Source organism: Schistocerca nitens, chromosome 1, assembly GCF_023898315.1.
Source record: "Schistocerca nitens isolate TAMUIC-IGC-003100 chromosome 1, iqSchNite1.1, whole genome shotgun sequence".
NCBI lineage: Eukaryota > Metazoa > Arthropoda > Insecta > Orthoptera > Acrididae > Schistocerca > Schistocerca nitens.
In genome coordinates, this window is record NC_064614.1 from 1004007143 (window position 1) to 1004032681 (window position 25539).

At 37.7% G+C, this 25539-nt stretch overlaps 1 protein-coding gene across 1 annotated transcript in view; it reads left to right on the forward strand.

Moving 5' to 3' along the window:
- The window catches only part of LOC126195452 (KAT8 regulatory NSL complex subunit 3), a 172051-nt gene that overhangs the window by 45984 nt on the left and 100528 nt on the right, over positions 1-25539 (forward strand). Inside the window, exon 6 of the mRNA XM_049934083.1 lies at positions 10952-11089. Within this exon, the coding sequence (XP_049790040.1) occupies positions 10952-11089 (138 nt within the window). The remainder of the gene's footprint in view (positions 1-10951; positions 11090-25539) is intronic.

Here is a 25539-nt window from a genome sequence, read left to right on the forward strand (position 1 = left end):
AGTGAGTGGCACAGTTTAGCAAGTAGTGTACCAGTGAATTGACTTGAACTACACAGGAGGAGTATTAATGTGTGTAGGCAACAACTGGCTCTCAGTAACACACTACTGTCTGTACTTTAAAATAGGAATCTAATTATAGGTAAATGATTACTAATGGTGGAACACTACTGATATGGACAACAGGTTCTTTTGTTAGTTTAATTATTGGAAATTACTACTGTTGAAATACTTATGAAGTAATTGCATCTTTTGTACTGATTATTATCTGTATTCTCAACGAATATTCCTTACCTTGTATTATTTATCTCAAATGGAATATGTGACACCTGAATCTAGTATAGTTTGAATAATTATAGCCAGTTGCTTATTTTTGTTTGCTGTTATTGTAACATGACATCTAAATTTGGCTCAACAATTTGCATAGGGACTCAGAAAATAATTTATTGGTGGATTTAGAACGTGGTTGAACACTTGAGTCATAACACAATATGGGAAACACTGTTAACTACACAACACATGAAACTGTAAGCACTATTATTTCAAGAAAAAGAACCTTTGAACTGAATACTTCATTTGTCCATTTTGGAAAACTACATGGGGTATTTCAAAACTTACGCTCACTAAGTAATTTGTTGAGGAAAATAATTGCTTTTCAGTTCAGTAAAACAGGCTATTCAGCACTTAGGATAGGACCCTGTCTAGGTAAATGACTAAGGATAAAATATGGTGGCTCAACACAAAGTTTACAAAACAGAAAATCATTATTGTAAACGAAACCACATAAGTGGTCCATGCAGTGATACAGCACTCAACTGATATTTTCAGCTGAATGTGGTGGCAGCGTCAACATCCTGTGCTAATCAGAAAAGGTGACAAAAGTATCCATGGCTCTTCCAGTGCAACACGTTCTGAAAATTCTCTTCTTGGTATTGGATTTTCATAGTAAAGAGCTAACCAAAGTATTCTGTGAATAATAAGCTGTCTTACTTGAGCAACCGAGGCTGTATTATATAATTTTGGAGTTCTTCTCATCTCCTTCAGTTCACAAGATGCACACTCTTTGCCTGCTTGCCACCAACTGACTCATGCAACAAAGGAGCTTTGCAGTTTGATCGCCAGATCCACCTTTTCTATTCCTGCCTATACAGGGGCCGGTGAAACATGTCACTTGACAGTCGCGTGTAGTTGGCGAGGTTGCAATAGATGCCACCGCACACACCCACAGCCCCAAAGTACATTTTGTAAACGCAAGCTACAATCAATGTATATACGTAAGTACAACAAAGTACATTTTTCTAACAACGGAGAGAACAATGATGGAGACTAAGAATTTGATAGTATATGAAACCGGGAAATAAAAACACTCGAAGTTAATGGTAATTCCAAATTGTTACTGTAATAGTTGCATGTAAAATGCCGTGTAATAATGTAAACCTAAGCATACCAAAGAACACGCTATCCACTCTCATAGAAAGAAATAAAGCAAAACATGCATAGCCTACTCGATTGAAGAGGGAAAGAAGTAATTCTGAATACATTTACATTCACTAATTTATGATGTCAGTGGCACAGTTCCATCCAGTTCTCCTTCACTATCATTGGAATCTGCACGAAAACCATTGTCTTCACCATCTTCATCACATCATCATCATCAAGAGAAATCATTAATTGTTAGTCTTAATTTATAATCCCATCTGTAGTCTGTGCTTCTCTTATGAGTTTAGTGACATGGTCTACTTTCTTCCTCTGAGAGGTAGCATCTACAGTGGCAAGACCTTCATGTAGCAGTATTTCCACTTGTTATAGCAAAAGTCTTGTTGTTACTTCTAATGTATGCATGATTCACTCCAAACCAGTTCAGTTTGATTAAAATGGCAGTGATAATGCAATAGCCTAATTACCAAGTGACCCTGTTTGCTTGCAATTTCATCTACACATATTCAGGTGTCACAGGCTTATTTTGTTTTATGACCGAGTATAACAACAGCTTTGTCGTGCTGATGTCTGCAGCAAGGTCTCTCGCCTGCAACGACTGCACCATAGTTTCTTTACAGTCACTAATGGTTGGAGTTTTTTCTGAAATCAGGGTATGGTACGGTGCATTGTCCATCACAAACCCTGTCTGAACGCTAAACTGGAGCAACAAATTTTTAAACCGTTGTAGAAACTATGAGTAGTCCATATCCTCTCGATAGTCACCGGTTTTTCTCAACCTCTGCCAAGGACCAAAGTTAGTCTCTCCACTCACTTCAAAATAGAAAAGAAAGTAATGAGCAATACACAGCACATAGTAATGTAGACTCAGTAGCATTGCCGGATTCAGATATCAATATTGAGATGCATGTACCCATGTTGGCCATCCAGAGGTGTATGATTTCATGACCACACTGTTGGTGGCTTGGACACCGTGTCCATTGGTGAGACCTTTTGGCAGTTTCGGCAACTAGGGAAGTGTGCTCATGTTCCTTGAGCAGTTGTATTGATGAATTTGGTTCCCGACATTATTATTCGCATGCAGTATTTTTGTTATTTCTCTTGGTTTGCTATTCAGGTTTTGTTCGTACACTGTTGACGATTCTTGGTACTCAGTTTGTTCTTTTTGATTTGTGCACAGTTTACCATTATTCACTCAGTTCTTTTTGGGTGCTCATTATTTTCCTCTGAAACCACCAAGGGGCACTTCTCCACCTTGTAGTGTGTTATAAAATGGAGTACAAAAAGCATTTGCTAATGAGTGCAAAATAATTGTTTGCTGAGTTTGATAGTGTCATAAAATTCTGTAGTTCAGGTCCGACATCTACTAGTATCTTAAGCAGCTCTAGATCAAAACATCCCCCCCCCCCTCCCAAAACCACCTAAAACTGCCATGATAAAAAAGTTTACATATTACTAGGAATTGGGGCCATAAACTGAATGAAAAAGCAGATAATAAATTTGAGGGAATCAGTTGCTAGTTCACTTCACATAGGCTGACTCTCAGTTGCATTAACAAAATACATCCAGTTTCTCACATAATTTTACTACAGGGACCATTCTATTCCCTCCAATATATGGCATGGTAAGTTAAGGAGAGGTTTCCTATCTTTGGCCCGAAAAAAGCATGTTCTTTGAGAATTTTTTTCTCAGGGTGTGCTATAGATATCAATGTCAAATTTGGTCAAAATGTTTATTGATATTTTCTCTACAAACCGGAATTTTTTTTGACTGGAAATGTCGAAGAGGAAAGATGGAAGTGTCATCTGAACGAAACAAAATTTTGATGTATACCTCCACGCGAGGTATGTCACAGGTCAGCTGGCTCGTCTGACATCAAAATTGAGTTGACGTTAGCGAAGTATATAAGATCTTTAGTAGTTGTACCTCGCTTAAGTTATTTGGACCATAGGAAACAAAATGGTCGCCATTTGAAAAAAAAAATAGGGCATTTTTTTTCATCGATTTTTCGGCTTTGTTGGCCAAGTAAAAACATTTATAGTTGATGGGTCGGAATAAAAGTGGTATAACTCCTAGACAATTTAGTTAGTCTCATCGGAAACAAAGAATCATGCCAATCAGTTCAGTAGAATTGAAGTTACTACAACACGTGACAAAAAAAAAATCTTTTCGAGAAAAACACGTTTGAAGTTTTGACTACATATAAATGCGATATTATGCAACATACGTTAAATCTGCTATTTCAGGTTCATAAACGAGTCCTTCCTCTTCCTCATAGAGGGTATTCTGCTCGATCTGGGCTATCCTGCGCTGCTCCAGAGCTGCTTGTACGGCCAGTGACAAGCGGTTTTCGGATGCTTGTATCTGGTGGTCATTCGAATGCTTGGCGAACTGCGTTGAATAGAGTCCCAGGGTGATTTCCATCATTGTCATGGTCTTCATAATTGCTGAGTACCCTTTGTTGAAGCTGCTCACTGCCAGGAAAGCCGCAATCTCCACAGTCTTCGCACCAGAATGCAAATACTTCGGGGCTCACTTCCAAACAAACGCGTTCAAACTTTCATTTGAATTTTATGTGTTTCCTTCCAAGCATCGGTACAATAACTCGTCCTCCGAAAGAAAAAAACTAGTGCATGAAAAAGGCTGATTTCAGGCATGTGCATTTTTTTGTTCAACCGCGAATAACAAATATTGCAGTTTCGTATTCGGAAAAACTGGGTTTGGGGGTGGATTCTAAACACTTTTATGGATCCAAAAATGCAGTTTTTAAAAAATCAATTTTTTGAACCAAAATATAGTAAACCTCCCCTTAAAGGGAGGCATTATATTTTTTGGTTTGATGATAGAAGAGAAGCCTTCATAGAAGGCACATTTCATGACCTGCAGAATCATAAGATAGCTGACTTTACACTTAGGCTGGTTTATTTTGCACAGTTTTGTTCTGTGATGTCATGTATTATTGACAGCTGATTTTGATCTAGAGTATCTTTTTAGTTTGGAAGCATTCCAGGTAGCCCATAACCTCATGTACGTCGCCCTTAAAAAACTGAGGAATCTTGTCCTGACATTGAAGCATGGCTGCTCCTACATGGAATATGTTTTTGCCAACATGTGTTTATTTAAAGGCACTGTTGCTTCCTTTCCTTGGCCACAAGAAAGAGAAACAACCTATTTGAAGGGAATGGTCTTTGTCTGTTATTGGAAAAGTATACATATATTTTCAAAAGGCCTGTGGAAAATTCAAAGTTGGTCAATGGCAGAAGTGTCTTTCTTGCTCAAACTAAATGCTTCACTCTCAGAAAACTTGTGCACTCTACAGAAATATTTAAAATCCAGTTAATTTTGAGTTTTGGTGTTTTATCTTACTACAATGAAGGAAAATTAGGAATTATTTTTACTGTAGTGGAGACTTATGATTGTTATCTGATTTAGGGCAGACTGTGTAAAGCAGATGATATTAGATTAGCACAGAAAATGAAATTGGATCAAACTGAACTCTGAAATCTGTATTGCGTGAATGTTAATTTCACAAGGGAGCTGTGGCCACTTGTTCGTCATCACCGATTTCGTCCAGATTGGCCAAAAATGAAAATGACTGGAGTGTGAGCTCCAGAAATCCATGCATTCAGAAAAAATAGCATTCTTTTGGCATGGGTCAGGCGAGGCATGAGCAATGTATGTTCGCATAGTGACAGCAAAACAGTACAGAACGGTAATCTGATGGTCATGGGGTGGAGCTCCTTTCTTCTTTTTTTATTTCTTCTTCTTCCCTTTTTTTCTTTTTTTTCTCCACTTTTAAAACAGTGCTCAGTATGTTGTATTAATATTTTCATGTAAGGCATGAACAGGAAAGGCAAAGGAAAATTTGGGATTGCAAATAAATTTACAGGAAGACATTGTAAAAAGTATTTATACATAAAATTAGATACTTATTTGCACATGCTGGTGTGATATTCGTCATAAAAAAACAGGGGAAGCAGTAATTTTCTCACCATCTTGCATGCATTATAAATGTTGCATTTCTACAATTACATGGTTGTTTTAAAGTTCCTATAGAAGAACAAACTTGGTTTACCATTTTGCCAGACATTGGCAAGGATATGTTGGTGATGTACAGTGGAATTTATTTTGGTGCAGTCACCTAAGATGTGATTTCTTTCTTAGTCTCAATGAGATAAGAGAAGTATTGAAACCTTTTGGTCAGATTCATTCCTCATGATAAAAATAGCTATCGGAGGGTTGCACCAGCGGTGTGCATTTGAGGAAATCACTTTAATACTGCTTGGTGGCAAACCTGCATCATCTTGAGAAATTTTCATGTTTAATAGTAAGTTATTTGCCTTTCCCCAAAAGTCAATCAACAGAAGAAGGCTGTTATAAATTTCCAGATTTTTATGAAATAATGGCAACATTCGTATATTCTGCTGTGTTCTCATCCTCTGTTTTTTCAGTCCTTGGTCCAAAAGAACTGGTATTCTCTTGTAGGCATTTGAAGTTCTTTATGCTTTGATTACAGTTCCTTCTCAAAAAGTAATTTGCAGAATCCTCATGGACACAGTAATTACAATCGTTTCTCAGAAATTTATTTGTGATCTCAAGTTTTCCTTTTCATCCCTTTTATGAAAATATCAATAACTACAAAACATGAAGCATTATTTTGGTTTATTTGCAGTGTCAGTGACATAAAAAAAAATTGAAAATTCAAAAGGTTTCCACATTGGAACTCGATCCTGTGCCGCTAGGAATACCATTCTGTACTCATTCTGCTGTGCCAACCAGTGCCTGCAGAGTAGATTAACATGAATAGCTTACGCCTTGCCCAACCTGTGCCAAAAGAACACTATTTTTTTTCTAAACTCTTGTCCCTTTCATGTTTGCCCAAACCCAACATACAGGGTGAGTCAAAAGTCCTTGGACACGTTCATAAGTTGGAAGATTAAAGGGAAAATTGAAATGTGGTGATCGGAGCATAGGTTTGTTGTGGGGCCACAACTTTTGGAGTGAATGTCATTCATGGCCGCCATCTTGAAATCCACCTTTTTGATTCAAGTCATTTTTTTTTTTTTTCATGGGAAGGGGAGTGTATGACACATCAAATAACACTCACTTGAGCTCTGGAATTGAGTGGTGTAATTTGTTTTTGTCTATCTTGTACAGTTGAGAGGTTATTAATGTTCAAAGTTGGGAAATTACCTTCATACCGACTGCTACAACGCATGTTCTTTGTGTTGTCCATCCCATGCAATGCACAACTGTAGTCGCCGCAACCACTCTGATTGCACACGGAGAAGAGTGTCTCCCGCAATTTGGTCACAGGCATGTTGTATGCGTTCCTCCAGGTGTCTCAAATCACGGATGCTCTCAGCATACACTATCTGCTTAAGATGTCCCCATAGATAAAAATCAAGGGCCGTTAAGTCAGGGGATCTGGGCGGCCTCTCCACGGGACCACAGCGACCAACCCACTTCCCCGGCAGTTGTTCCTCCAACCATTCACAGACACCAATGCCATAGTGTGGAGGGGCTCCACCGTACTGAAAATAAGATGGAAAATGCCATCAACATTCAGTGTGGAAGGGAACACAAGGTCCTGCAGCAACGTCAGATACTGTGGTGCAGTCAAGGTGTTGTAAGTGAAAAATGGCTCAATGATGCGGATGTCCCACATGCCACACCACACCATCACCTTTGCTGGACTATGTTCTCGAACTGGGGCAACCCAGTTCGGATTTGCGTTACTCCAGTATCGACAATTATGTCGATTAACCTCCCCGTTCAAAGTGAAATACGCCTCGTTGCTGAACAATATGCCCTTGGCAAATGAAGGATCCAGTTTGTGTTTTTCAGTAGCCCACAGGCAGAACTCCAACCGGCGATCAGGGTCATCCTCTTCAAGTCGATGTTGCATCTACAGCTTGTAAGGATGCCACTTATTGGTGTGCAATATCCAGACAACAGAGGTTTGGCTTATTCCACATTCTAGGGCCACACGACAGGTACTTTGTTTAGAACTTTTCACAAACAACGCAACAACCGCAGTTGCAGTTTCCTCATTGGTGGCAGTCCTTGATCGTCCACTACATGTCCTATCGTGAACAGAGCTCGTCTCCCGGAATTTGGTGATTAGTTGAGCCAATGTGCTGTGCGATACCAGTTTTCTGTCTGGGTGCTGTCTGTTGTAGTCAGCTGCTATTGTTCAGCAGCTGCTTTCCCCTGATATAAGGATGATTTCGATCTTCTGTTCACGCGTCAGACCCATTTTAGATCACCTGGAACAAAGAGAGACATGAGTCGGTACCGAGGTAACTTTGAACATTAATAACTTCTAAATTGTACAAGATAGACAAAAACAAATTACACCACTCAATTCCAGAGCTCAAGCGAGTGTTATTTGCTGTGTCTTACACCCCCTTTTCCATCTAAAAAAAAAAAAAAAAAAAAAAAAACCTTGAATCCAAAATAGCAGATTTCAAGATGGCAGCCATGGATGACATTCACTCCAAAAGTTGCGGCCCCCAAGTCAAACCTATATTCCCATCATCACATTTCAATTTTCCCTTTAATCTTCCAATTTACAAAGGTGTCCAAGGACTTTTGACTCGCCCTGTAAATCATAAATTTGAACAAAACTGATAAAGACGAGTAGGCACCATCCCCTTGGTAGGTTATATCACTATGAACTAGGATCATGTTTTGACTGGTGAAAAATTGTGGATCAATTCAAATTCAAGTGGAGTTGTCAGTTTTCAAGTTGGAATGAAGTAAATAATAATGAAGTTGTTATTAACACAAAAATGTGAAGTGTCTTGAGGATCTCAGGTTCAAAACCCAGTCAGTTTGTAGAATATTTTTCACTTGCCAGTGCTTTCACCTTTGGCATTGTTTATTACTGTGCAAAATGCCAAGCTGTTTAAGTTTAGCACTCATAATAAAACTAAATCACACAGCAGTTATTATCATTACAGCATTTTTCTTGCACAAGTGAGATATTGGTGCATTAGAGGAGGAGCCTTAAACACATGACACTATGTTAGAAGAGGAGCCTACGAAGAAATTTTGGTACAAATAGAAAATCAAACTAATAGGAGTCAAAATGCAATGAGCGTTGCATTTATCTATTTTGACAAAAGCAGTTTAAAAATTAGAATAAATTTACCAAATGCCAATTTGGAAACCTGATTCTTCTTTTTCTTTTCCATATCTATTAGATTTAGTTCTTTAATTCATCTATCTTCTTTCAGTGGTACCATTCTTTTTCTTGTTCCACAAGTATGCGCTCTGTTTTTATTTTATGTTCTTACTGGACATACTCTAATTTATTTATTTTAAATCAGTATTTCATATTGAGAACTCACACCCCCACTGTGGGACCCAAGTAAGATACTGTAGGTTCTCTAACAGAATGCTGGACTGCTTCTTCCACATCTGCTTGTATTTGGAGGTGTTTTTTTATTCAAAACACATTTTGTATTGCTGTTACACTTAACTTGCACTATCATTCTTACCAGCTCAGTGTAAATATTTGGTATTTTATCTCATTTTCATTGTCGTCAACAAGGATAAAAACATTTTCCTTTAAAGTTAAAGTAATTTCCTCATTTACTGATGTTGAAAATGAACTACAGCCTTTTGTGTTATTTAAATCTGTCTTACAACAAAATATGAACAAGTTCATAAATAATAACTACTTTGTATGCAGCAAATTTGTCTCAAAAAATAATTTGTGCATGTTAAAATGTATAGAAACCATCACATTTAACTGCAGAATGAAGATCCGCTTCGGCACTATAGGGCCTGGCTTAGGAATAAATGTGGCTTCAGCTTTGGTTAGCTTCTGTCCACTTTTCCGTAAAAGTAGGCCTGATGAAATTACTGTCACCAGTTCTGTGCATTTCAACTTTGAAAAGTTTTTATACTGTTTTTACTTGAGTTTAAATGGAAAATGGAAATGAAGTCCCATGCTTCTTGATAGAGCATAGGGGAACGATGTGGAAGACCCGCACCACCATACGAGGCAAGGTCCTAATGGAGGTGGTTTGCCGTTGCCTTCCTCTGACTGTAATGTGGATGAATGACGATGATGGTGATGACACAACAACACCCAGTCATCTCGGGACAGGTGAAAATCCCTGACCCCGCCGGGAATCGAACCCGGGACCCCTTGCTCTGGAAGCGAGAACACTACCGCGCGACCACGACCGGCAGACTGAGTTTAAATGGCACATGAAATTAAATGAAGGTGAAATATAATAATTGTAAAGTGCACCATAAAATTATTCATTGCTATCTGTGAATCCTTTCTTGGCCTTTTTGTTTATAATGTCCTAGCACATTTTCAAACTTTACCAGTCACAATTTGTTCCTATGTTTTATGAATTAAAGTTAGCAGCAACTACTTTCCGCACGTTTTCGTTTTTGGCTGTCGTAATTTCATCTTTCTTTTCAGCAATAAATCATTAAGTAATTTTTGCCTGTGAAGAAGTTTGAAGAGTGTGTCTTTTTCTTCTTATTTTCCTCCATCTTTACAACATGCCACCAACAATAATAAATACTGTGTATCTACTGTTTACAATTAATGTATATGGTCGAGACACAAAACTTGTGTCGAAAACTGATTTTCACAATGTTGCCAAGCGTGTTTCATGCTATTTTATATCAACATTGAACCATGTCTAGTTGAGCCAAGTATAGTATTATACAACAGATTGAATTCCTGAACTGAATTCAGCTTCTGAACTAAGGTTAAAATTGATCTGTAGTCAGCGGCAGTTGTACAGTCAGCCTTAAATCATTCTGATTTATCATGATTTTTCCCATTAATTCCAGGTGTATCCCAGGATGATTTCTAACTAGAGCCCATGGCCACCACCTTTTTGTTTCTTACTCATTACAAGTAATTTTAAATTGACATCTTATACAATAACATTAATATTATTATTTCTTCTTCTTCTTCTCCTTCTGCAACTGTTGTTATTGCATTTGTCTAATGGTGTGATTAATCTCTTGTAGAATAAAGTTATGTAAAAGAAGTTGACATTTCTCATGGGTATTGATAAAACAAATTTACAGCAAAATTCTGTGCACAGATTGAGAAGAAATGAAGCACTATAGTGCTATTGCCTGCTATAATGGTGCAAAGTTCTATAACTTTCTCTTGTATGTTAAGAGAAATGTCTTAAGTATCACTCAATTTTTGTTGGTGTCTTAAGCAGAAGATCAAAGAAAATAACTGAAGACTTTTCAAAACTCTTCGCAGTATTACTTTACTGTTGGTAGTAAGCTAGGAGTACAGATCTGTTTCTCCTTTTGGAACTTTTGTAATGTTGGTTGGGCTGCAAAGAGCTGTAGACATCTCTCTCTTTCTCTTCCCCGCCTCCTTCCCTCCGTCTCCTCCCTCCCCTCTCACTGTCTCCTCCCCCCCTCCCTCCATCTCATCCCCCCCCTTCTCTTTCTCATATGCACAGGATGCTTTCTTTTATTATTTGTGAAGTAAATGCCAGATATTTATTGTTCGCAGGCCCTCAAAGCAAAGGTACCAACTCTGACTGAGAGACTTATTGGAGGAACGTCGCGTTCTGGAGTTTCAGATGCAGTTAATATAGTCATGAAGCACCCTTGGGATCCTGTTTTTGAATGTATAAATGAGAACAAACCTGTAAGTATAAATTGACCTAAATCTTAACATTTGAATTTATGGTTTTAATTGATTGGCATAATAACTAGTGTGAGAAAGTATTCACCATAATCTTGTCCTTCCAATTTTTATCTCAAGTTTTCTAAAGACGACTGTCATCTGGAAATCTTTTAATAAAGTAGCAATGTGATGTGAACTGTAACATTTCATGGGCAATTGAATTGAACATATTTCTTTTGATGTACTGACTGTGGTGCAAAAATAGAAATCAGAGTACACAGTAAGAAACAAATTCTAGTGGATATAGTGTAACTCAGTGAACATAATAGCTGCAAATTTTATTGATGAAACTATGATGTGAAATACATTATTCTTTACGAATATGATGAACACACACAAGGGGCTGAACACAAATTAGCCAGAAGAGTTGTGGCTAATCTCCTATAAAGCTCATGAGCACTCTTCATTACAGTGCAAGATATTGTCGCTTCATGAATAAAGGTGTTAGTATATAGTATCTCTGAAAATTGCTTTGGTGGCCTAGACAACCAGTTTTTTTCTGTTTATGGGAATTGTTGGGGCGCTCCTCAGACAAATTTATTGAATTGAAACAAATATGGGGACCAGATCTGATTATGGGAAAAGACATAAACTAAATTTACAAATGAAACCATATGGTTCCAGATATATTTTTAAGTCTCAAACATCATGATGTATATATGCAGACTGAAGTGATGAAGGAAAATTTTTACCAAGGCTGGGATTCAAACCTAATTCTCCTGCTCACTAGGCAGATGAGCTAACCACTACACCACTCTGCCACAGTGGCTTTGCACAGCTGCATGGACTGCTGTAGCATGCCTCCCTCCTCAGTCCACTGTTGGTAAAACCATGCAACACTGTTTGACGGATTTCGAAATAATGCACATACAGAAGTGAGAACTATGTTCTACTATAGTTCAGTTTTGTGTCGGAAGCTTTGCCACAGTTTTTTTTAAATTATGACTTGAAGCAAATGAGGTCTTCATGAAGCAAGTTGTTGTGAGGCTCTGGTAGCAACTCTAAGGCAAGAAAGATTTGGAGAGTCTCTGTCAATAAGTCACCTTCTGGGACTGGCCATAGTATAATAGAAACAATTTGGTTTTTCTTTCTCTTTGCTGCATATATTCCAATCTCTGTCTTCCTCTACAGTTTTTAACCCTCTACAGCTCCCTCTAGTACCATAGAAATTATTCCATGATGTCTTAACAGATGCCCAATCATAATATCCCTTCTTCTTGTAAGTGTTTGCCATATTTTCCTTTCCTCTCTGATTCTGTGCAGAACCTCCTCGTTCCTTACTGTATCAGTCCACCTAATTATCAACATTCTTCTGTAGGACTGCTTCTCAAATGCTTCGATTTTCTTCTATTCCGGTTTTCTCACAGTCCATGTTTCACTATCATACAATGCTCTGCTCCAAACATAAATTCTCAGAAATTTCTTCCTGAAATTCAGGTCTTTGTTTGATATTAGTGCTAGACTGGTTTTCAAGTCGTCCTTGCTTCGTTTATCATGGGTTATTTTGCTACCTAGATAGAGAAATTGATTAACCTCATCTACTTTTTGATAACTAAGTTTCATGTTAGGTTTCTCGCTGTTCTCATTTCTGCTACTTCTCGTACTTTTGTCTTTCTTTGATTTACTCTCAGTCCATATCCTGTACACATTACACTGTTCATTCCATTCAGCAGATCTGTAATTCTTCCTCACTACCACAGAGAGTAGCAATGTCATCAGCGAATCTTATCATTGATATCCTTTCACCTTTAATTTGAATTACACACTTGAACCTTTCTTTTATTACTGTCATTGCTTCTTCAGTGTATAGATTTTCTTTTTTAATCTGAGCACTTTGTTATTGCTCCCTCTTGGCTCTTGTACGTATTGTATATTACCCGTCTCTCCCTATAGCTTACCTCTACTTATCTTAGAATTTTGAACATCTTTCACCCTTTTGCATTTTTGATTGTTTTACCAGGTCGACAAATCCTGGGAACATATCTTGACTTTTCCTAGTCTTGCTTCCATTATCAACTGCAGCATCAGAACTGCCTCTCTGGTGCATTTACCTTTCCTAAAGCCACACTGATCATCATCTAACACATCATCGATTCTCTTTTTCATTCTTCTGTATAAAATTCTTGTTACCAACATAGATGCATGAGCTGCTATGCTGATTGTGTGCTAATTCTCACGCTTGTTGGCTCATGCAATCATTGGAATTTTGTGGATGATGTTTATTGAAAGCCTGATGGTACATCGCCAGTCTCATACATTCTACACATCAGTGTGAATAGTCATTTTGTTGCCAATTCCCCCATTGATTTTAGAAATTCTGATGGAATTTTATCCATCCCTTCTGTCTTATTCGATCTTCAGTCTTCCAACCGACTTTTAAACTCTGATCCTAATACTGGATCTCCTATCTGTTCTATATCAAGTACTGTTTCTTCTTTTATCACATTATCAGCCTTGCACTTCATAGGGACTTTCAGTGTACTATTTCCATCCAAATGCTCTCTCCCCTGCATTTAACTGTGGAATTCCCGTTGCACTGTTAATGTTACCACCTTTGCTTTTAATTTCACCAAAGGCTATTTTGGCCTTCCTGTATGCTGAGTCAGTCCTTCTGTCAGTCATTTGTTTTTCAAATTCTTCACATTTTTCATGCAGCTATTTTGCTTTATTTTTCCCTTCACTTCCTGTTTATTTCATTCCTAAGTGACTTGTATTTCATATCTAAACTGCATAGCAGTGAGTCATTTGTACTAATATTCGTCAGTTTCTGTACTATTATACTTGTGTATGCATTGAAGTTGCTTACGAGAATAATATGTGGAAGAATGGAAAAGAAAATTAAGGATCTAGGTGACAATCAGTAAGGCTTTAAGAAAAGTAAAGCCACCAGAGAGACAATTCTGAGGTTGTACTTAATAATGAAAGCAAGACTTTAAAAAAATCAAAACACATTCATCAAATTTGTCAACCTAGAAAAGATGTCAAAAGTCTCAGGAAAGAAGCTGTAGGCTATAGGGCAATGTGGATAATATTGTCACATTGTAATCATAGTCAAGCCCAAATTCAAAAGCAGGATCGTCAATGAATACAACACTTAGCACTGAAAGTGTGTTTATTACAAAAACCAATGTCCAACCAGAGCAGAACTGGTCTCCTGGACAAAGTGTGCAGCTATTTATATAAACACTGAATATTCCACAGTGCTGGTATTTATACGAATACTGAATATTCCAGAATGTACAAACATTACAAATGTAAAATATTTCAAAAGTTTTCCAAAATGATAAATGCTAAATAACAAATAATTGCTGATGTTTGGGTTTGAACTAGTGACCCACAGCACGTCACCCAGCAGTACTAACCACTACACCACATGGCATGCACCGCAGCTTCCAGTAATGTATAATTAATATGTACAAGCACCAAGAGAGGAAAATAAGATTATAAGACTTGGAACACGAAGTACTTGGGTTGGAAAGGGTGTAAGACAGGGATGTAGTTAGTCTACTGCCCTACTATTCAATCTATACATTGAAGTATCAGTGACAGTAATAAAAGAAAGGTTCAGGAACATTATTAAAATTTAGGGTGAAATTTAATCAATGATAAATTTGTTGATGACATTGCTGTCCTCAGCGCAATTCAGGAACAATTGCAAGACCCGCTGAATGGAATGAACCGTCTAATAATTACACACAATAGATTGAGAGTAAACGGAAAAAAAGAGAAAATAGTAAGAAGCAGTAGAAATGAGATTATACATAAACTTCCCATCAAAATGGGGACCATGAAGTAGACAAAGTGAAGAAATTCTGCTACCTTGGAGTAAAATAATGAATGATGGACAAAGCTAGGAGGATGTTAAAAGCAGATTAACACAGGCAAAGAGATCATTCCTGGCCAAAAAAACTGTTAGTATCAGACATCAGCCTTAATTTGGAGAATACATTTCTTTGAATGCATGGAAATGAATCAAGGACTGTGGGGAAATTGGAAAGAAGTATAATGAAAAGTAGGTGACTGATAAGAAATGAGGTGGTTCTTTGCAAAATTGAGAAGAAGAGAAACTTGTGGAAAATATTTACTATCAAAAATAGTCTTGATCACAATTTATTTATTATGGTGACTGGTTTCGACCACTGCTGTGGTCGTCTTCAGACCAATGACTAAGAACCTCCTTCTGAAGATGACCACAGTAGTGGTCGAAACCAGTCACCATAATAAATAAATTGTGATCAAGACTATTTTTGATAGTAAATATTTGTAACACATTGATCACTGTTCACTCCCACAATGTATTCAAAAGTAACATGTGGAAAAGCTTGACAAGAAAAAGGGACAGGGCGATAGGACAATTATTAAGACATCAAAATAACCCACATGGCACTAGAGAGAACTGTAGAAAGGAACAACTGTAGCAGAAGACAGAGATTTTAATGTATGTAACAAATAATTGAGGACATTGAATGTAAGTACTACTCTGAGATGAAGAGGTTGGCACAGGAGAGGAATTTGTAGCATCTGCATCAAACGAGTCAGAAGACTGCTGAAAAAATTAAAAAAAAAAATTAAGCGTAGAGAAAATTGACTAGTCCCCTCTATGAGAGCATCAAAAAACATTTTGTAGGATTAATCTGTAAATGGCAGTGACAATATAAACACTCAATTTGATTGATGTGACATACTCATATCTTTAAACATTTATTTGTATGCACTGATCATAGACACTTTTTGTTATCTTAGTAACTCTGCATTGTGCAGATCACTGAAAGACAAAACTGAAGTTACCATGGAACTGCGTTTCTTTATCCTGTTGTTATTTCCTCTCTACACATTATTGTAGTATGTCTTGGAAGTCTGTATTTGTTATCATGCTCTGCAATTCACTTTATGGCGTATGACAGAGGTATTCTTGCAGTGCTCCCACGCAGATAAAATAAACTCATCAAATGACAGGTACCAATTTTTAGAATTTTTTAAGGTGATTCTGTCTGATCTCAAGGAGAAAATGGTATTAAATGCTTGGCCCATGCAGTCACATTGTAAACCAGTCTCATTAAGGGGTATCAGTTTCTCATTTACAGCTTTGGAAATGAGTGCAGGTAGGTTAATTTTATGATAAAATGGGGTAGTCAGAAAGTGATATGCAAAGCAGTTAAAGTGGAAATCATGCAATGGCTTCTAGACATAGCTATGGACTAATTTACAACAAGTGGAGCCACTTGTCGTGTTGTGCTCACAATGAAGAGATCTCAGTTTATTTTTCTGGGAAGCAGTATGATGCCTGTGACTAGAATACATCCCAGTATCACTTTACATTATGTCCATACATAATTAATATCAGTGAGTGTAATGTGACAGAGTTTACAGGCACTTGGTATAATAATTTTAAATACTTGGAGGAAAAGGTCACTTTACAGCCATCTTGCTATATGTGCGTAAGGCATAGACATGGAAGCTGATGTGTCTAAATTAAGGGATTCACTACATTTGTTAAGTGAGAGCAGAGAGAAAGACTGAAGAGAAGCAAGTGATAAGTGAAAATTTTTGCAAATCATCATTGTATGTACATTTTGCTAAAGAATAGAAAAACATGTAAGAACTTCAGTATTTCTTTTCCCTGAATATTTTTGTATTGTTGGTAAATGAGCAACATGTAAATTTACTAATGTGGTTGGTGACAATCACTACAGTTTCTTGGTAGCACTGAAATATAAAAATATCACTCCCTGGAATATGTTGGATTCGTAACACCATTGAGTTCAACTTAACATATTTGATGTCTGTTACTTCTGGAACACATCACAATGATCAGCTTTTTACAGAAACTTTGTTTATAGTTCACACAAACTGCAGTTATTAGACTTTAAAACAGTAGCAACCTCTATAGTATACATTTACATGTGGTGAATTTTGGCACTAATGTGTCTACAAACAATAGACATTCACCAAGCACACTGTAAAGAAAACTATAAGTCTCAGAGTGAGTCCCAAATAGATGACATGTCAATGCTAACAACATCAATGTCCATTGCAGACTGAGTGACACAGTTTATATGTGTATGCATCTTCAGGAGTATTTACAAAGCCTTTTCATTATGCCTGCATGCAACTCATCATGTCATCTGTATGGTGAGTAGCACTCTATCCTTCTCTTTATATTGTTGATATTCCAGCGTGGAGTTTCCATTGTTTAAATGTACGTTTTGACTTGTCCACATTTGCACATAGTTGTTCATAGTAGCTAGGCGAGAAATCTTGCCCAGAGATGTTCACATGTTAACTGTTAGAAGCTGACTTTTGTATAGAGATGTTATCATAATAATTAATAGATGATTAAAATATTGTCTCCTGGTTCTATATATAGAAGAGCATATGGGTGTTGGTGCAGGAAGTAAATAAATGTTAATCTATAACAATATAAAGACCAAATTTAGTTCTAATTGTATTCTAGTGAACCAAGCGGTAATTTAATTTAAATGTATATTATATAATGTAAAATTAAGGAAGTTACATGAACTATTTTGTTAACACCATGTATACTTCAGCAGGAATTTACCAAGCGTCATGTAAATTTCACAGGTTTACAATTTTCCTGGTTTGCTTCATTTCTTAAAATTATCCAGATAACTAAATGGTCAGAAAAATTAGGGCAACATAATCATGACACCATTTCTTGGAATTAAATATGCTCAAAGGTCAAAATAACAAAAGTATTTTCTGGATGTGGGAAACTTTAAATACAAACAACTTTTTTGTTAAGGACTTTTCTGAAAAGGTAATATTTTTACTGGAAAGAGTGAAATCTGGGCTTTCAAATGATCTATGTCCTGTTGGAAATTGGAAATAAATGTGATGACATTATCACGAGCAAATGGTTTCTGATCATCATAAATTACAGGTAACTCTTAAAACATAATTTTTCATGATGAACTCGTTATACCATGGGATGAAATTAGCAGAGCCCAAATAATCTTGTAGATAATAAATTTCAACAAAATTTCACCTACATAACAATTTTGGTATTTTAAGAAAGTGAGCTGTAGTTGCAGCATTACACTTGAAAAGAGGAAAAGGAATTAGTTATCCAAGGAGTAGAATTATAGCAAATGGGGATATTCCATTTTGCTATGTTTCAGACTAACTTCAGAAGAATCTGTGATACTCCTTTTCATCTTGCTAAAACATAGGTCGTTTGTAGGAGTCTTTATGCAATATATTAATATCTGCATCTTAATGAGCACTTTTGGCCTGACAGACTTCATGAATTTTGGTTGTGTGCTCTGCCCGCTGCAATTGTACATCAAATATTTCCAGGTACAGCTGCCAACATTTCAAAGAAAATAAGTTTGGCTCGCCACTATGGTGAGAGTACAAGCAAAACCAATTAATTTCATAGACAGCACACTTGTAAGCTGCTACTTTTGTACAGGTGTTTACACCATTGTGCAGTAATTCTAAGTGTTGAAATTCAGCAAATCACCTGAATGTCACAGCACTTCTCATCCTTCATATTTCTGCAAACGATTCCATCAGTCCTTGAAAGCTTTTTTTATTATTTTCATTCATTCATTATGTTTCATAGATTCCATCAAGATAGAGCTGTGGAACAATTCGAAGTAAAAATTAACAAAAGACAAGCAAATTATGGAAACTGAATCTGTGTACTGTGTTAATAATAAACTCTGTCTGCACTGTTGAATACTGTTTGTCCCTACGCTAACTAAATATAAACTAATAAATTAAAAGTAAAGCCATTCATTTGAAAATAGGTGCTGATCCCTCAGTTACAGTGAAGAGCCATTGTTTATCTACATAAAATAAGGGAAAGGCAACCACTCACCTATAGTGGATTGAAGCATGAAACATTACAGAAAACAGTGTTCTCACAAGCTTTTGAGCACTAGCAGTCTTGCCTTGGCCCTGGAGTGTACGTTTGGGTGTCTGTGTAGCTGTATGTGTGTACTTTTGCTAGAAAAAGAGCTAGTGCTTGAAAACTAATGTGAATGGTGTTTTCTGTCACGTATTTACCGGTATGTGCTTCAAGCATTGATCTGCCATAGGTGTGTGCTTTCCTTTCCCTTATTATATGCATTGTTCTATCTCGGATTCTCATTATTGTTGTTTATCTTCTATTCTTGTCTTAATTATTACTTGATTACATTTGATTTTTCAAAGAAAATAACTACCTGTGTGTGTAACAACAGAAACATGTTTACAGTAGACAACTACTTATCGTGCCACTTTACAATGAACACTGATTCTTACCATGTAGCTGACATGAATTTTCAACCATGAATCTAGGTAATCAGATAATTTATAGATGGTATAGTTTATGAGGCACTGATTTTCTTGTTTATTGGTATGAATTTCCAATTTCTTGTCTTATATTAGATGGGAGCTCATAGAGTACTAGGCTATGGCAATTTATACGACAATACTCAATGATAGAAAGAGGTACTGAACAAGAGAAAAGAATGTAAATAAGGTGCAGATTACTGTAGTGTAGTAACAATTGGCCAGAGGATGGAAGGAGTATGTATGCCTTCCAGAACGTCCGGGACACAAAATACAAATTGACAAAGCAAGAAACCTTGATTAGCCACTTTCAACAGAGTGCAAAAAAATACCGTATTTACTCGAATCTAAGCTGCACTTGAATCTAAGCCACACCTGAAAAATCAGACTCAAAATCATGGAAAAAAAAATTTCCCGAATCTAAGCCACACCTGAAATTTGAGACTCAAAATTCAAGGGGAGAGAAAAGTTTTAGACCACACCTCCAAATCGAAACAAATTTGGTCTATTGTAACGTGAGACATAATTTAGGTCGAATGGATGATGATACAGCTACAGTAGTATGGTTCGAGTTGTAAGCTTAACAGTTAAGCTTTACCAAGTAGCCATTGCTATGTGTCAGGCGCCCTGTCCGTATTTATATGGGTACCCTTCCTTTTTGACGTGCTTTGTCTGGTTTGAAATGATTGCTTTGATCTGATATGTGCCGTTCTCTTTGTTATAGGTGTTTACGTCACTCTAAGCTGAAAATACATTATTGTACTGTGTCATGAATTGTTTGTCGCATTCTGATCATGAGTGTTTATGACCTGTCGCCGCTCACGGCATGGCTTGCTTTTGGCACGCTACCGCCGCTTACAATAAAAAAAAAGAGAGGAATTGTCTCATCAGCAAAACAATGGCAACAGACTATTATTTGTTGTTAAAAGATGTTCTGAACGAGAGTTAAGCGAAAAATTTTCTCCGTTTGAAAATCTTTGCAGACACGTCTTTAGTACATTACATTCTGCACGGAAATTAGAGTCATCTTCGATTTAAAGTCAGTTGCCGTGCATCATTTCTGACTGTATCACTATTCAGCATAAGAATAATATGAATATAAATATGACATATGTATATTCTTTCGCGTTTGCTGTTGTCTCACTCTAGTTTCGTAGTTTATTAGGTAGACAGGATTTAAATGAGATAGCAGCAAACACGAAAGAATACATGGCATAATGTTTAAATTCTTCTACCTTTTCTTTTAATTTATTTAGGCCTACTGACACAGAGGTTTTGGCGCCAGTATTTATCTTCATGCCTGCAAAGCATGCCTGTGTAGTGCTACATATATTTGACGACAGAAGTTAATTGTGGTGGCACCTACCAACATTTTTCAGAACTTCCGCTTACTTTGCACTCGATTCTAAGCCACAGGCGGTTTTGTGGATTACAAAATCCGAAAAAAAAGTGTGGCTTAGATTCGAGTAAATACAGTATATCCAGCCATTTAGTCGGCTAATTCTGCTGTGACATTTTTGTACATTACAAATAGCAACAGTTGCAACACTACCTTGTAGCACAGTTTTTTAAGAGATACATTGATTTGGGTAATCATGTATATGGTAAAAATGATAGCAGATGGACAACAATGTAGGAAATGATGGATTGCTACTTACCACAAAGATGACAATGTTAAGTTGCAGACAGGCATAGTTAAGTCACTTACAGTACGCAACACGATATTGCAGTGCCTCTGTGATTCTGATTACGATGTGACGTTCCTTTGGACATGCATGCATGAATTTGTGATTGCAAATAGGGACAACCATCAGCTGTAGAATGAAATGACGACAATGAAAATTTGTGCAAGACTGGGACTCAAAAACAGATTTCCTGCTTTCACGAGTGGTTGCTTTACAGTTTGGCTATCAGTGGGCAACTCATGGCCAGACCCAAACTTCCATATGTCGTCAACCCTGCATCTATGACCTATGCTTGTACATCCATTATGTATAATCCCATACAGGTGAGATGTTATACTTGAAAGTCACTTGCCCGTTATCGGCAGGTAAATATGATATTGCAGTGTCTGTGTTATTCTGATTACAATGGAAAGTTCCTTTGGACCGGCATGCATGCTTGCAGTAAGACATGCATGAAAGCTTACAGTAACCTTCCAGCCACAGCCTTCATCACAAAAAGAGAAACACACACCCATGATTGCCAACTCTGGCAGCTCGGGCAAGTCTGGGCCGAGGGGGATTGAGAGATTGGAAAAGGAAAGAACAGAGGAAGGGAGAAAGCTTGTGAGTGCATAGACAGAGAGCAGCACATGATGAAAGGGAGGGGATGTGAAATGGGAAGAGGGTATAGGACACAGGGGACAGAAACTGTTGGGTGGAGGGTGTTAGAGAGTAGGTTACCTTAAGTAGTGGCCAGTATAATTTCAGGAGCGGAGAATGTGTTGTAAGACAACTCTCCTCTTTGCATGCTATCATTTGCCAAAATCTCATTTCAATATCACAAACTGCTTGTGAGATATGTGGGGTGATATCATCAAGAATGAGTGCGACTACATAAAATGAACTTTCTCGAGATTGGTGATAGATGGAGACCACTTCCCAGGTCTAAAGAAAATTCAGTATGTTAGCTAAATTTCGTACACAGCAGTATTTGGTGTAATATGCACCAAATGCAAATCCACAGTGGCCCCTGTTTTTCATTGCAAAATTTTTGAATTTCAGCCAGTGCGATTCTTACATGCAAAATATCCCAATAACTATGATTGTTAGGGAAGTGATAGGCACTTCATCATGAAACTGATATATAAAGTTATAATTGACACAAAAACCACTTATTTACCAAATGGTTTCTTTAAAATAGTGTGAGAGAGGTTGCAGAGTTGCCAATGAGAGCACACCATTCTGCCAGAGTAACACATCAGCCATCAGCTTGCCGAAAATTCATGAACTTGGTTGAAAAAGGTCCGTTGTAGAAAACAAGTTGTGAGTGTGCCTTCTGAGAGGCTGGATTGGCAGTTACCAGAACAGTGGATAACAGTCTAAAGGTTGTGCCTCCGCTAACATGCAGGAAGAGTCTGCAGGTCATCAAGAAACCACCAAAGCTGTCTGTGGCCATTGCTAAAATCTGCTCATGTGTGTCCTGCTAATGTTTCTGCTCTTCAGAGAGTGGTTTCTTTTATTCCTAAATTATGTTCATTATCTTGAGTAGGGGTACCTCCTGTACATACAGTAGGAATTTTATGAAGGCGTTGTGGGTAAGAACTACACATTCCAGTGGACAAAATGGTATCATGATGCTAACCAGTTGGTAATAACTAATTTGCTGTTGTTACAAGGGGCGTTCAAAAAGAAACGAGGTGGAGGCATAATTACAGAAACCAGTACCTGTATGTTATAAATATTGACCCTGGCTATTGAGACACTGTCCCACTGTGCCACAAGGCGGTGAATGGCTGTCTCATAAAATTCCTACGGCTGCGATGTTAACCAGTTCCGCACGTACAGCTGGACGTCATCATCCGAGGTGAATCATTTGCCCCTCAGAGCCTTTTTAAGGGGACCAAAAATGGTGTAATCAGAGCGATTGAGGTCCGGACTGTATGAAGGGTGGCCGAGAACGTCCCATTTGAATTTCTGCAGGAATGCCACAACTGTATTGGCCATATGAGGCTTTGCATTGTCATGGAGCAGATTGACCCCACGGGTGGGATTGCCTGGTTGTTTTGATTTGATCGCTTGGCGAAGGGTGGTCAAGGTTTGCGAGTAGTGCTGGGTATTCATTGTTGTCCCGTGCTGCAGGAAGTGAATCAGAAGGGGGCGATCTGGATCAAAGAAGAACGTCAGTATAATCTTCACCTCAGGCAACGACATCCAGCTGTATGTGCGGAACTGGTTAACATTGAATCCCCGTGAATTTTATGAGATAGCTAGCTATTCACTGTCTTGTGTCGCAGTGGGACAAGTATCTCAACAGCCAGTGTCAATACTTCTAACATACAGGTACTGGTTTCTGTAATTATGCCTCCGGCTCATTTCTTTTTGAACGCCCCTTATCTCTTATGACATAAAATTCAGTATTAATTTCTTACTCAAGGCATGTGAATGTGCCAAGGGCCTTGCTGCAGAGGTAACACCAGTTCCCATCAGATCACCAAAGTTACCGTATTTACTCGAATCTAAGCCACACTCGAATCTAAGCCGCACCTGAAAAATGAGACTCAAAATCAAGGAAAAAAATTTTTCCTGAATCTAAGCCGCACCTGAAATTTGAGACTCGAAATTCAAGGGAGAGAAAAGTTTTAGGCCGCACCTCCAAATCAAAACAAAGTTGGTCCATTGTAATATGAGACACAATTTAGGTCGAATGAATGACGATACAGCTACAGTAGTTTGGTTTGAGTCATAAGCTTAGCAGTTAAGCTTTACCAGGTAGCCATTGCTATGCGTCAGGCGCTCCGTCCGTATTTACACGGGTACCCTTCCTTTTTCACGTGCTTCGTCTGGTTTGAATGAATTGCTTATTTTTCTTTGATCTGATAAGTGCTGTTCTCTTTGTTATAGGTGTTTACATCACTCTAAGCTGAAAATGCGTTATTGTACTGTGTCATGCATTGTTTGTCAATGTGTGTTCACGACCTGTCGCCGCTCGCTGCATGGCTTGCTTTTGAGCGCGCTAGCATCACTTACGGAAAAAAAAAAAAAAGACGAATATAAACATGACATGATATGTATATTCTTCCGCGTTTGCTGTTGTCTCACACTAGTTTTGTAGTTTATTAGGCAGACAAGGATTTAAATGAGATAGCAGCAAACACGAAAAAATACACGGCAAAATGTTTTATTTTCGTATTATTCTTATGGTGAAGAGAATACTGCTTGCGATTCACAATTCATAAAAGTTCCTATTAGAAACCATCTCTTCTCACAGGTAGGAAAAAATTCAGAACGTAGAATTGGCCATATTGACAAACATCCCAAACAGTCTTGTCAGTCGGATTTTCATAGTACATAGAAATGCTGCTACATTCGAAGATGAACAATACGGACTTTGTATTTACTTCGTTGGATAATGTATGAAAATGCAGTGGTCGAAACTTGGGACGGAGAAAAAAGCTCTTCTTCCACCTTTTTTAAAATTTATTTACTGACTCAGAGGTTTTGGCATCAGTATTTGTTTTTGTGCCTGCAAAGCATGGCTGTGTAGCGCTACATATATTCGACGGCAGAAGTTAGTTGTGGCGGCACCTACCAACATTTTTCAGAACATCCGCTTACTTTGCACTCGATTCTAAGCCGCAGGCGGTTTTTTGGATTACAAAAACCGGAAAAAAAGTGCGGCTTAGATTCGAGTAAATACGGTAAGTGCTGTCAGGCTTGGCTAGCACCTGGGTGGGTGACCATCCAGTCTGCCAAGCACTGTTGGCAAGTAAGGTGCACCAAGCCCTCATAAGGCAAATTGTGGAGCTGCTTGACTGAGAAGCAGCAGCTCCAGTCACGAAAACTGACGACGACTGGAAGAACAGTGTGCTGTCCACATTTCCTCCGTATCCACTGACACCTATAGGCTGATGATGGCATGGGGGTCAGTCAGTACTGTGAGGTCTTGCAAGGCCTGTTCAGATGGAGTTTAGGAGGCATGTGAATGTTATGTAGTTGAAATTATCGTTGTGAACAAATATTTAATACACACACACATTTTAATTACATCCAAAGAGTTATTTCTACAGCATTCATTTAATATTTTTATCTTTGTTAAACAAGTTACACAGTTTTGCTTAGGCTCACCAAAATCAGTAATTCATGATTGCTCTTGTAAACATTTTTTTCCATTGGAAATAGAAATACATGAAATGTAACTGAATGAAATTACTCTCTTGTGTACGATTTTGAGGTGCTGATAATGCATTTTAATATGTCAAACAGTGGAAAATCTCGGATGGAATGTAACGATATTATGAGATGGAAAGTTGCTACTCACCACATAGCGGAGATGCTGAGTCACAGATAGGCACAACAAAAAGACTCTCACAATTAAAGCTTTCGACGATTAAGATTTTCGTCAACAATAGACAGTGTATGTGTGTCTATTGTTGATGAAGGTGTTTAAGG